This window comes from Lonchura striata, chromosome 23 (genome assembly GCF_050655825.1).
Source record: "Lonchura striata isolate lonStrDom1 chromosome 23, ASM5065582v1, whole genome shotgun sequence".
Lineage (NCBI taxonomy): Eukaryota > Metazoa > Chordata > Aves > Passeriformes > Estrildidae > Lonchura > Lonchura striata.
In genome coordinates, this window is record NC_140725.1 from 2,130,868 (window position 1) to 2,142,618 (window position 11,751).

General features: G+C 56.0%; 1 protein-coding gene across 1 annotated transcript; it reads left to right on the plus strand.

Annotated features, from left to right (window-relative positions):
• The first annotated feature begins 15 nt into the window (after positions 1-15).
• On the plus strand, positions 16-10,193 carry BSDC1 (BSD domain containing 1). Its single transcript, XM_021539383.3, has 11 exons — positions 16-46; positions 2,636-2,696; positions 3,526-3,642; positions 4,139-4,306; positions 4,402-4,456; positions 5,107-5,222; positions 5,442-5,510; positions 6,419-6,500; positions 7,179-7,709; positions 8,287-8,390; positions 8,616-10,193. Exons 1-11 carry the CDS (start codon positions 36-38, stop codon positions 8,646-8,648), a joined length of 1,347 nt encoding a protein of 448 aa, XP_021395058.2. The 5' UTR covers positions 16-35; the 3' UTR covers positions 8,649-10,193.
• Positions 10,194-11,751: the final 1,558 nt, after the last annotated feature.

Consider the following 11,751-nt stretch of genomic DNA (forward strand, 5'->3'; position numbering starts at 1 on the left):
GGGTCGGTAAATATTGGTGACGTCACACCGGCAAGATGGCGGAGGGGTGAGCGGGGCACGGCCGGGGGGGGACGGGACCGGGGACGAGAACGGGAACGGGAACGGGAACGGGAACGGGAACGGGAACGGGAACGGGACAGGGAACGGGAACGGGACAGGGAACGGGAACGGGAACGGGAACGGGAACGGGACAGGGAACGGGAACGGGACGGGGAACGGGAACGGGACAGGGAACGGGAACGGGACCGGGAACGGGAACGGGACCGGGGACGAGAACGGGACAGGGAACGGGAACGGGACAGGGAACGGGACCGGGAACGGGACAGGGAATGGGAACGGGGCAGGGAACAGGATCGGGAACGGGACAGGGAACGGGAACGGGGTAGGGAATGGGAACGGGGCAGGGAACGGGAACGGGACAGGGAACGGGAACGGGGCAGGGAACGGGAACGGAACGGGGAACGGGAACGGGACAGGGAACGGGAACGGGACAGGGAATGGGAACGGGACAGGGAACGGGACCGGGAACGGGAACGGGAACGGGAACGGGAACGGGACAGGGAAGGGGAACGGGACAGGGAATGGGAACGGGACAGGGAACGGGACCGGGACGGGGAATGGGAACGGGACAGGGAACGGGAACGGGACAGGGAACGGGAACGGGACAGGGAACGGGACAGGGAACGGGGTAGGGACAGGGAACGGGAACGGGACCGGGAACGGGACAGGGAACGGGGTAGGGACAGGGACAGAGACCGGGAACGGGACCGAGGACGGGGCAGGGAACGGGAACGGGACAGGGAAGGGGACCGGAAACGGGGCTAGGAACGGGACAGGGAAAGGCACCGGGACTGGGGCAGGGAATGGGGCCGGGATCGGGACTGGGAACGGGAGAGGGACAGGGAACAGGAACGGGACCGGGAACGGGAACAGGGACGGCCGTGGGATGGGGGCGGCGAGAGCGGGGCCGTGCCGGCTGCGGTTTGGGGCTGGGATCCGGGATCGGGGTCTGGGGGTGGAATCTGGGTCTGGGCTCGGGATCTGGGTTGGGATCCGGGCTTGGGTCTGGATTTGGGTTCATAGTCAGGATCTGGAGTTGGGATCTGGGATTGGGGTCTGGATTTGGGTTCATAGTCGGGATCTGGAGTCCAAGTTTGGCGTTGGGATCCGGGATTGGGTCTGGATTTGGGTTCATAGTCAGGATCTGGAGTTGGGATCCGGGATTGGGTCTGGATTTGGGTTCATAGTCGGGATCTGGAGTCCAAGTTTGGCGTTGGGATCCGGGATTGGGTCTGGATTTGGGTTCATAGTCAGGATCTGGAGTTGGGATCCGGGATTGGGTCTGGATTTGGGTTCATAGTCGGGATCTGGAGTCCAAGTTTGGCGTTGGGATCCGGGATTGGGTCTGGATTTGGGTTCATAGTCAGGATCTGGAGTTGGGATCCGGGATTGGGTCTGGATTTGGGTTCATAGTCGGGATCTGGAGTTGGGATCCGGGATTGGGTCTGGATTTGGGTTCATAGTCAGGATCTGGGTTGGGATCCGGGATTGGGTCTGGATTTGGGTTCATAGTCGGGATCAGGAGTCGGGATCTGGGTTGGGATCCGGGATTGGGTCTGGATTTGGGTTCATAGTCGGGATCTGGGTTGGGATCCGGGATTGGGGTCTGGATTTGGGTTCATAGTCGGGATCTGGGTTGGGATCCAGGATTGGGGTCTGGATTTGGGTTCATAGTCGGGATCTGGAGTCCGAGTTTGGCGTTGGGATCCGGGATTGGGGTCTGGATTTGGGTTCATAGTCAGGATCTGGGTTGGGATCCGGGATTGGGGTCTGGATTTGGGTTCATAGTCGGGATCTGGAGTCCGAGTTTGGCGTTGGGATCTGGCTCTGAGTCTGGGGTCTACGTATGGCGCCAGCATTTGCTCTGGGATGGAATGTAGGGTGTGGGTCTGGGCTCGGGGTCTGGGAGCTCCGTCTGGGATGCTGGTTTGGGGTCGGGCTATGGGATGTGGCTCTGGGATGCTGGTTTGGGGTCGGGATATGGGTTTGGAGTCTGGGATGCTGGTTTGGGGTTGGGATATGGGATGTGGCTCTGGGATGCTGGTTTGGGGTTGGGATATGGGATGTGGGTCTGGGATGCTGGTTTGGGGTTAGGATATGGGCTTGGAGTCTGGGATGCTGGTTTGGGGTCGGGCTATGGGTTTGGGGTCAGGCTATGGGGTCAGGGTCTGGGATGCTGGTTTGGGGTCGGGCTATGGGATGTGGCTCTGGGATGCTGGTTTGGGGTCGGGATATGGGATGTGGCTCTGGGATGCTGGTTTGGGGTCGGGATATGGGTTTGGAGTCTGGGGTGCTGGTTTGGGGTCGGGATATGGGTTTGGAGTCTGGGGTGCTGGTTTGGGGTCGGGCTATGGGATGTGGCTCTGGGATGCTGGTTTGGGGTCAGGATATGGGATGTGGCTCTGGGATGCTGGTTTGGGGTCAGGATATGGGATGTGGGTCTGGGGTGCTGGTTTGGGGTCGGGATATGGGCTTGGAGTCTGGGATGCTGGTTTGGGGTCGGGCTATGGGATGTGGCTCTGGGCTGGGGCTCTGTGCATGGCAGCGTGCTGACACTGTGTTCTGTCCCACGCAGGGAGGACGGCGGCTGGTGGCGGAGCTGGCTCCAGCAGAGCTACCAGGCTGTCAAGGAGAAGGTGGGAACCTCTGGGAACATCTGGGAGCCTCTGGGAGCCTCTGGGAACCTCTGGGAGCCTCCAGGACCGCAGTCCCGGGAGCCCAGCGAGGCTCCTCCACAGCCCCAGAGGGTCTCCCCAGAGTGGGGTTGGTTTGGGTTTTTTGGGGATTGATGGGCTGAAGTGGCTTGTGTGATTTTAGAAGGTAAATGAATGTTTATTCAAAAGCACTTCTCTTATAGAGAATGTCGTGAACATTAATTTCATTGGTCTTAAAGTAAAAACATTTTACTTGATCGGTACACTTAGGTTAGTGTGGTAGAACATGCTTACAAATAATATGAATGGGAAGCAAGATAATAGATTGTTTATATTTCTGTTGGGGTTTTTCTCAGGCTTAGCCTGGTAGAAATCTTTCTCCTTTTCTCTCTGACTGGACTGAGAATATCCACAGGGGCTCTCGTGGCTGAGTGAGCACTGGGTCATGCTGGGCTCTGCCGTGTGGAAATCACCCCCTGAGCAGGGGTTGTGCTCCCAGCATGGCTTTGTGGTGTGCAACTTCCTGCCTGTGACAGCACTGCTTGTGTTAATTACACACAAAACCTAAAGCCAGGCTTTTCCCAGCCTGTGTTTTTTCCAGTCGTGGCTTCAAAACCTCCTGGAATGCGTTTTGGGCATAGCAGGTGCTGTTGTTGTTCAGGTTATTCTGGTCTTACGCATTGCCCAGGCTCGGGGGGAGGGCTCAGCTGGGCTAAACTCTCACAGCTGAGTTTTTGTAACGTGCTGGGAGCCATGCCAGCTTTGCTGGGGAAGCAAAAGCCTGGAGAATCCATGTGCTGTCTCCTTGCAGTCCACAGAGGCTTTGGAGTTCATGAAGAGGGACCTGGCTGAGTTCACCCAGGTGGTGCAGCACGACACCGCCTGCACCATCGCCGCCACGGCCAGCGTGGTCAAGGACAAGCTGGCAGTGAGTAGGGGCTGGGAGAGCTTCCACACCATCCACTGCCACCCCTGCCACCATCCCACGCTGCTCCAGGCCCCCTCCAGCCCCACCTGGCATCATTCCAGGGATGGGACAGCCACAGCTTCTCTGGGAATTCCATCCCAGCACTCTCACAGGGGAGAATTCCTTCTCAATATCCCATCTAGCCCCACCTTCCTTCAGCTCTCCCTTGCTCTGTGGAGCACAGGAGGGTGCCTGTGGTTCCCTCTCCAGTGTGCTGAGCAGGGGGGACACTGGCAGTGCCACTGTAGGGTGACACGGGCTCTCCACACCAGCAGGGACAGCCCCACCCAAGAGCAGGCAGCCCCCAACCTGGCTGTGTTTTCCCTCAAAGCCTCAGTTTCCCCTCTGAGGCAGGTGCCTCCCACCACTTCCCTGAAGGGGCAGATCCTGCTCCCTTCAGGGCCCTGCCCAGAAATCCTGGGATGTTTCTGACACTGTGCTGCCTCTCCCCTTGAAGAGGGCAGAAGGCTCAGGTGCCACAGAGAAGGTGAGGAAGGGCCTGTCTGACTTCCTGGGGGTCATCTCGGACACTTTTGCTCCTTCTCCTGACAAAACCATCGACTGCGACGTTATCACCCTGATGGCGACGCCCTCGGGCACCACCGAGCCCTACGACAGTGCCAAGGTCAGTGTCCCCGCCTGGCATGTGGCACCCTGAGCCTGCTGCTCTGTCCCTGCTGCTGTCCCTCCCCTGACACTGTCCCCGTGTGTCTCCTCCAGGCTCGTCTCTACAGCCTCCAGTCCGACCCAGCCACCTACTGCAACGAGCCCGACGGTATGGGGGGGCTCAGGGGGTGCAGGTGCTGCCCCGAGGGGGTCTGGGGGACAGCTGGAATTCCCTGAATTTGGCCAGCAGGGCTGGCTGGGCTGTAGCTGGGGCCAGCTGTGAAGAGCAGAGCTGACTCTAACCTCAAGGATCAGCTTAGCTTGAATTTACTGGCCCAATTGAAATTGGTGGCCTTGGGCTGGCAGAGGGGTTCGGAGCTCTGTATTGTCACTATTGGACATGAAATGGGTACACAGGAGCTTGGTGAGGAGGTCTTGGTCTTTCAAGAGAGAAAAAAGAGACAATTTTATTATTTTATTATAGAATTCCAAAAGTGACAGTGGATTGGAGGATGAAATTGCCACCTCTCCAGCCACACTGGTCAAACCAACAGCCCATCAATTCTCTCCTCCCACAAAGAATGTAAAACAATCATTATTTACATGAACAGCACGTGAGAACTCCAGTAGAAATACGTAAACATTATCAAAAGGCTAAAGAATTTTTGTGAGAACTTTAAATCTTTCAAAAGAACTGTAAAAGAAAACGCTTTTAAAAATCAGAGCAACACTGTATCTCCCTCCTCCTTTGCCCCAGCATCTCTGCAATGGAACTTCCCCAAATTCAAGGCCTGTTATCCCTGTGCTTGTCCCAAACAGGCCCTGCTGAGCTGCTGGAGGCCTGGCTGGCTCAGTTCAACCTGGAGGAGAAGAAAGGGGAGATTGCAGAGCTGCTGGCAACCAGCCCTTCCATCCGGGCACTCTACACCAAAATGGTGAGCCCTGCCTGGGCAGTTCCTGACCTGGGGAAAGCTGCAGGAGAGCCCTGAGCTCTTTGTCCCCTGCAGCTGGAATGGAAACTATGGAAAAATAGTTTGCAATGAGAAAATGGTTGCAGTAAAAAGGGAGCTGCTTTAGGAGGAGAGAGGGGCACGGCAGCAGCTGCAGCTCTGCCTCTGAGGGGCTCATCCCTTTCCCTGATCCCTTTCTCCCAGGTCCCTGTGGCTGTTTCCCACGTGGAGTTTTGGCAGCGCTACTTCTACAAGTTGCATCGCCTGGAGCAGGTGGGTCAGGCTGGGGGGGTCCCTGGGGGCTTTTCCTGGGAAAACAGGGAATTGGGCTGACCCTTGGAGCCAGTGCTGCTGAAATGCCCAGGGCAGGAAAGGGATGGTGACAGAGCCCAACCTGGTTCAAGGGCTCCGTGGGAGGAAAAATCCCTCCTCCAAGCCGAGCTTCCACAGAAAGGCTCAGCAGTCTCTGTTGTTCAGTCTCAAGGCAGTTTATTGCAAATTATCTAAAAGATTTTCTTCTGGGGCTGCTGTGGTTTGCTCACAGCTCAGGCAGAGGCACACACACACCCTGACATCGTCTCTGTCTCTCATCTTCTCCTCTCTCCACACCCCTGGGCTACTGTTATCTTTTAGATGGTGCATTACATGATAAATGTTTACAGTTTTTCCCAATGCCCATTACCTATATTAAATGGTGCTTTTCTATCTTTTATATGGTACATTACGTGTTACACGGTTACAGTTTTTCCCCAATGCCTATTACCTATATTAAATGGTGCTTTTCTACTCTAAACCAACCTGTGAGTGCCAACATCACCAAGAACATGGAGGTGAGGAAGGAGAAAGAGGGAGGACAGGGCAGGCCCAAATCCCAAATCCATCTTAAACCCTCTGACCCCCATGTACAAAACCAAAACCCCCCTGTACAGCACTCAAAAATTTTCCCTCTTCTTTGTGACTACTTCTACTCTAATATCTACATTTTTGTGACTTCTTGTTCTTCCTGCAAAGTTGGTAAATCATCCCATGGCTCAAACCCAAAATCACAGCTGTTTCCAGCTGCCTGCCAGGGTCTCAAATGCTTCTGACCTGGGTCTGGAACCTCCAAAAATGCCTGAGGGACATTTTGAGTTCCGACAGGATGGGGGATGTGAGCGGCTGCTGGTGTTCAATTCCTGCAGGATGAAGCCCGGAGGGAAGCTCTGAAGCAGCGAGCAGAGCAGAGCATGCACCAAGAGGAGCCAGGCTGGGAGGAGGACGAAGGTGGGACATGTTTGGGGGCTCTGGGAGGCTTTGTGGAGAACTTGTCATGGGGTGGTGGCTCCTCCTCACTCCCACAAATCCCAACAGGCAGCTCTGATCTCTGCTCTGTGAGCAGTGGTGGCATCAGGGAGTGCCTGGGGCTGTGTCAGGTGCTTGAGGTTGGATATCAGGAAATGTTCTACCCCAGAGGGTGCTGGGCACTGATGAATAGACTTGATTCAGAAGGCTGTGAAAGTAAGACTCCCCTTTATTCAAAATACACCTCTCTTTTATACAGAGCTTTGTAAGGACCAAATCAATTAGTTTTGAAGTGAAAACAACCCAAAGCATTGGTGCAGAGTGCTTGACACACACTGCTAGAACTTAACTATAAACAATGTGAAAAACAAGAGAGATAAAGAATTATTTACATTCTTCCCCAGTTCCTTCCCAGGCTTCTGCCTGGCTAGAAATTCTCAGTTTCTTTCTTTGACTTAATCCGAGACCCACACCCCAGGGAATGGGCAGGGCCCCAAAGCTGGCAGGGCTCCAGGACAGCGCTCTCAGGGGTGCCCAGGGTGGGGTTGTTGGGGTTGGACTGGATGTTCCCAGTGGGTCCCTCCCAGCTCGGGCCATTCTGTGGAATCCAGCTCCCAGCCCAGCTGAAACATCTCTCGCTTCTCTTCTGCCTCCCTACAGAGGAGTTCTTGGGGATGTCCCCCCTGCCTTGTGCAAACATCACATTCCCAGGAGCAGCACAGAAAGAGCCCAGCTCGGAGGGAAACCCCCCAGCTGCTCCCAAGGGTCCCTCTGGGGAGAGCTGGGCTGTGCTGCCCCCAGAGCTGGTGCCAGTGGAGCAGAGCCCCTCGGAGAGCAGCGAGAGCGTGTCCCTGGTGACTCAGATTGCAAACCCTGCCCCTGTGCCTGCCACCCAGCCACAGACTGCAGCTCCTCCCGTGGGCGCCGGCCAGCTCTCCCCCAGCCTGCTGGAGGCCACCTTGGAAGAGCAGAGCTCCCTGCCCAAGCCCCCAGAAGCTGCTCAGCCTTCTGCACCTGCCCAGGAATCAGCAGCATCCTTGGAGCCAGCTGGAGCAGAGCTCAGAGAGCTGGAGAGCAAAGGGCAGGGCAGGACAGAGACTCTGAGATCAGAGGAAGGACCCACAGATCTGAGAGTCTTCGAGCTCAACTCGGACAGTGGCAAATCCACCCCCTCCAACAACGGCAAGAAAGGTTTGTGTGGGGCTGGGAACCCGCCGGGAGGGGCAGCTCTGGGTTTCTGGTGCTGAGGGAGAGGAAAGGGACAGAAATCAAAGGTCTGCTGGCTGAGCAGAGCAGCCCTTGGTCCCTGGATGCCAGGAAAGGCTGTGCTCTGTGGTGAGATCAAGAGAGAAAAAAGAGCCAATTTTATTATTTTATTATAGAATTCCAAAAGTGACAGTGGATTGGAGGGTGTCACCTCTGCCTGTCATCCCTGGGGGTATCCCTGCTGGGACAATGACAGTCCCCATATCCAAGTCCCTCCTGTCATTCCTTATCTGCTGCATTTTCTGTGTGGCTGGAACCTGACACATCCCAGTTCTCCCAGGCCAGAGGAGAAAATATTTCAGCATCCACCTCTCCCACTGGTCCTGCACCAGCCCTGGCAGTGAGGGAAGCAAGCTCAGTCCATCCCATCTGTGTCGGGGAGCTGTTCCTGGCAATGTGGAGGCTTTCCCTCCTCAGGCAGGCTGTGGTAGCTCTGGGCCCTGGGAATTCCAGGGCTTTGGGGCCAGCTCTGGTGGCTCAGTGGGGATTTTTGTGCTTCCAGGCTCCAGCACGGATATCAGCGAGGACTGGGAAAAGGATTTTGATCTGGACATGACAGAAGAGGAGGTGCAGCTGGCGCTCTCCAAGGTGGAAGTGGCTGGGGAGGTGAGTCAGGAGAGGCAAAACTGCCCCCCAAAAAGCATCACCAAGGCCTCGGGGTGCTGGGATGAGTGTGCAGGTTTCCCAAGGGGAACAGAGCAGGCAAATCCCTGTTGTGGGAGTGTGAGGATACATCAGGTGCCCTGGGAAGGAGGAGCTGTTGAGTTACAGAAACAAACAGCTGAGAACAGCTCAGAAACAGCTCAGAAACGGATTTCCTCTTGCTTGCAGCTGGAAGATGAAGAGTGGGAAGACTGGGAATAAAGCAGCTGCTTCCAGTGTGTGTCACAGGCTCATTTCCACCATCGAATGTGAATCCAATCTCGGACCGGCTGTTCCTTTGTGTGTGACTGTGCTGGGGGTTGCAGTTCCAGGCTGGAGGAGTTCCATCCCTGCAAAAACCTGGGGGCAACTCAAGTCACCCCTTCAGATGCAGGAGGAGGAAGCAGGAGGTCGCTGGCACACAGGAGCCTGACTTCTCCATAGGTCCTAGAGACTGGCCAAGCCAAAACTGACCCTGCTGTGTTAGGGAGAGGCAGAGTGAGGGGTCCCTGGGGCCAGCTGGGCACTCAGAGCCCTGCCAGGAGTGCTGGGTGCTGCCAGGCTGCCAGCTGGCTCCTTCCTTGCTTGTGTGTGCACGTGTAACCTACAGCTGAGAGGATCCTGGACGTGGCTGTGCCTGCTCTGCAATTCCCACCTGGAAAGCAGCACCCAGGGAGGGCCTGAGGGCTGGAGGTGCTGCAGAAAAAGGCACTTGGCTCGTGGCTTTGACCCTGGAAGGAGCCAAACCCCCCTGCCAAACCCTGAGCTTCTGCCTGGCTTTTTGTCTTGGAAGCTTTTTCTCGTGGAAACTCCCGTTTCCAGCAGTTCCTCAAAGAGCCAAGGCCTGCTGCTCCCCACCTTTTGCAGCTGCACCACCTTCCTGCGCTGGGTTTTGTGTCTTTCTAGTGAAATTCTCCAGGCAAAATCCTCGTGGCTTGCTCTTACTGCAGCCCTGCTGGGCTGGCAGTGGTTTGGGTCAGCTGGGAGCAGAACCCCTCGTGTTGGTGGCCAGTTCAGCCCAGCCTGACCCACTGAGCACTTCAACCTCTGCTTGGCCAGCCTGGGGAGAAAGAAGCTCCCAAATGTGGGTGATCCCTGCTGGCAGAGGCCGTGTGTCCCCATCTGACCCCTGTGCCACCCGTGCCAGGCCCTGCAGCCACCACGAGCTTTGCTGTGCTCACTTGGGTTCCTCCTCTGCTTGCTTCACCTCCCTCAGGCCTCTTTTTTGGGGCAGTTTCCTTGTCACAACACGAGATGTTGCTGCTGCACGGTTATCCCAAGGGGACGGTGCCCTCGCTGCTCTCCCTGGCCTTGGGGGTGCTGGGGTGACACTTTGTGCTGCCCTTTCCAGGCCTGGGGGTTCCTTGCTGGGTTTGGACAACACTAAACGAGGTGCACGTGGAAGAGTTGGGGTTTTAAATTTGGGTTTTCCTTCTTTGGGGTGGCTCCTGGTGGGAGCATCCCTCTCCTGCCAAAGCCTTGTGTCCAGCAGAGCCTCAGCTTGTCCTGGCTGGAATTGTGGTGGGCAGGGGACACGGGGGACACCAGTGGGGACCTGGGGCATCCGTGTCGCTTCCTTTTCTTCTTTAGCCGAATTAACCCTTGGGTTGGTTGTGCAATATTCTCCGTTCTCGAACTATTCCACATCTCCCTGAGCCTTTTCTAGCTGGGGTGAGAAACCAGGAGCAATTCTAACAGCTGGTAGTTTTGTAACGACGACTTTCTCCAAACCTTTTGCAGTTAACAGCAATTAAAGGAGTTCTCAGAGTCTCTGCCTGTCCCGGGTGTCCTCATTTCCTCTAGGGTGGGGATGACACAATTTTCCTTTTCTCACATCTCCTTCAGGACAGGGAGAAGAACCTGTGGGAGTGTGGCCCCTGTTGATGGAGTAAAAAAGTAACTCTCCTTAAAAAGGACAAAAGTTTCCTCAATTTGGTTAAAAGACACCTCATAGGACCTTGGGGACCACCTCAAAATTAAGGATAGATGTTATGGTTTGACATTGGCACAATGTTAGTGTTATGGAACTAAAGAGAGTGAGTTTTTCTGGGAATTTTGTTAATCACCCCTCTGTGTTCTCAGAGGCGTGTCTACCTTTAATTGGTCAATATTTAAATTGAACTCTTCTTTCCAGGAAAATTCTTTTCCCGTGTCAAACCACGACAAGTAGACAATTGGACAGAAGCCGAAAAGATCCTCGGGGATCTGCTGGGGAATGGCCACGGGAACGGGACACGAGGGACAGCACAGAGGGGACAGGGCAGGAGAGAGCACGGGTGACAGGACAGAAGTGATGGGACACGAGTGACAGGACACGAGTGACAGAACCCGAGTGGCAGGACAGAGGTGACAAAATGCGAGGACATGAATGACAGGACAGAGGTGACAAAGCACGGGTGGCAGGACACAAGTGGCAGACAGGACACGAATGACAGGACAGAGGTGACAGGACACGGGTGAAAGGACACGAGTGACAATACATGGGTGCCAGGACAGAGGTGACAAAACATGGATGACAGGACACGGGTGGCAGGACACGGCTTACAAAACACGAGTGACAGGACACGAGTGGCAGGACATGGGTGACAAGACAGAGGTGACAAAACACGGGTGACAGGACATGAGTGGCAGGACACGAGTGACAGGACACTGGTGACAAAACATAGGTGACAGGACACGGGTTCCAGGACAGAGGTGACAGGACACGGATTACAAAACACGGGTGATAGGACACGGGTGTCAGGACACAACTTACAAAGCACGAGTGGCGGGACACGAGTGGCAGGACACGGGTGCCAGGACACGAGTGGCGGGACATGAGTGGCAGGACACGGGTGTCAGGACACGAGTGGCAGGACACGGGTGTCAGGACACGACTTACAAAGCACGAGTGGCAGGACACGAGTGGCGGGACACGAGTGGCGGGACACGGGTGTCAGGACACGGGTTACAAAGCACGGGTGTCAGGACACGGGTGTCAGGACACGGGTGTCAGGACACGGGTTACAAAACACGGGTGATAGGACACGGGTGTCAGGACACGGGTTACAAAGCACGAGTGGCAGGACACGGGTGGCAGGACACGGCTTACAAAGCACGGGTGTCAGGACACGGGTGGCAGGACACGGGTGGCAGGACACGGGTGGCGGGACACGGGTGTCAGGACACGAGTGGCGGGACACGGGTGGCAGGACACGAGTGGCGGGACACGGGTTACAAAGCACGGGTGGCAGGACACGAGTGGCGGGACACGGGTGTCAGGACACGGGTTACAAAGCACGGGTGTCAGGACACGGGTGTCAGGACACGAGTGGCGGGACACGGG

Bases quoted from the DNA above. Each gene is read 5' to 3' on its own strand.
- BSDC1 (XM_021539383.3), top strand. The intron at 3,643-4,138 runs GTGAGTAGGGGC...CTCCCCTTGAAG, and splicing joins TGGTCAAGGACAAGCTGGCA to AGGGCAGAAGGCTCAGGTGC. The intron at 5,223-5,441 runs GTGAGCCCTGCC...CCTTTCTCCCAG, and splicing joins GGGCACTCTACACCAAAATG to GTCCCTGTGGCTGTTTCCCA.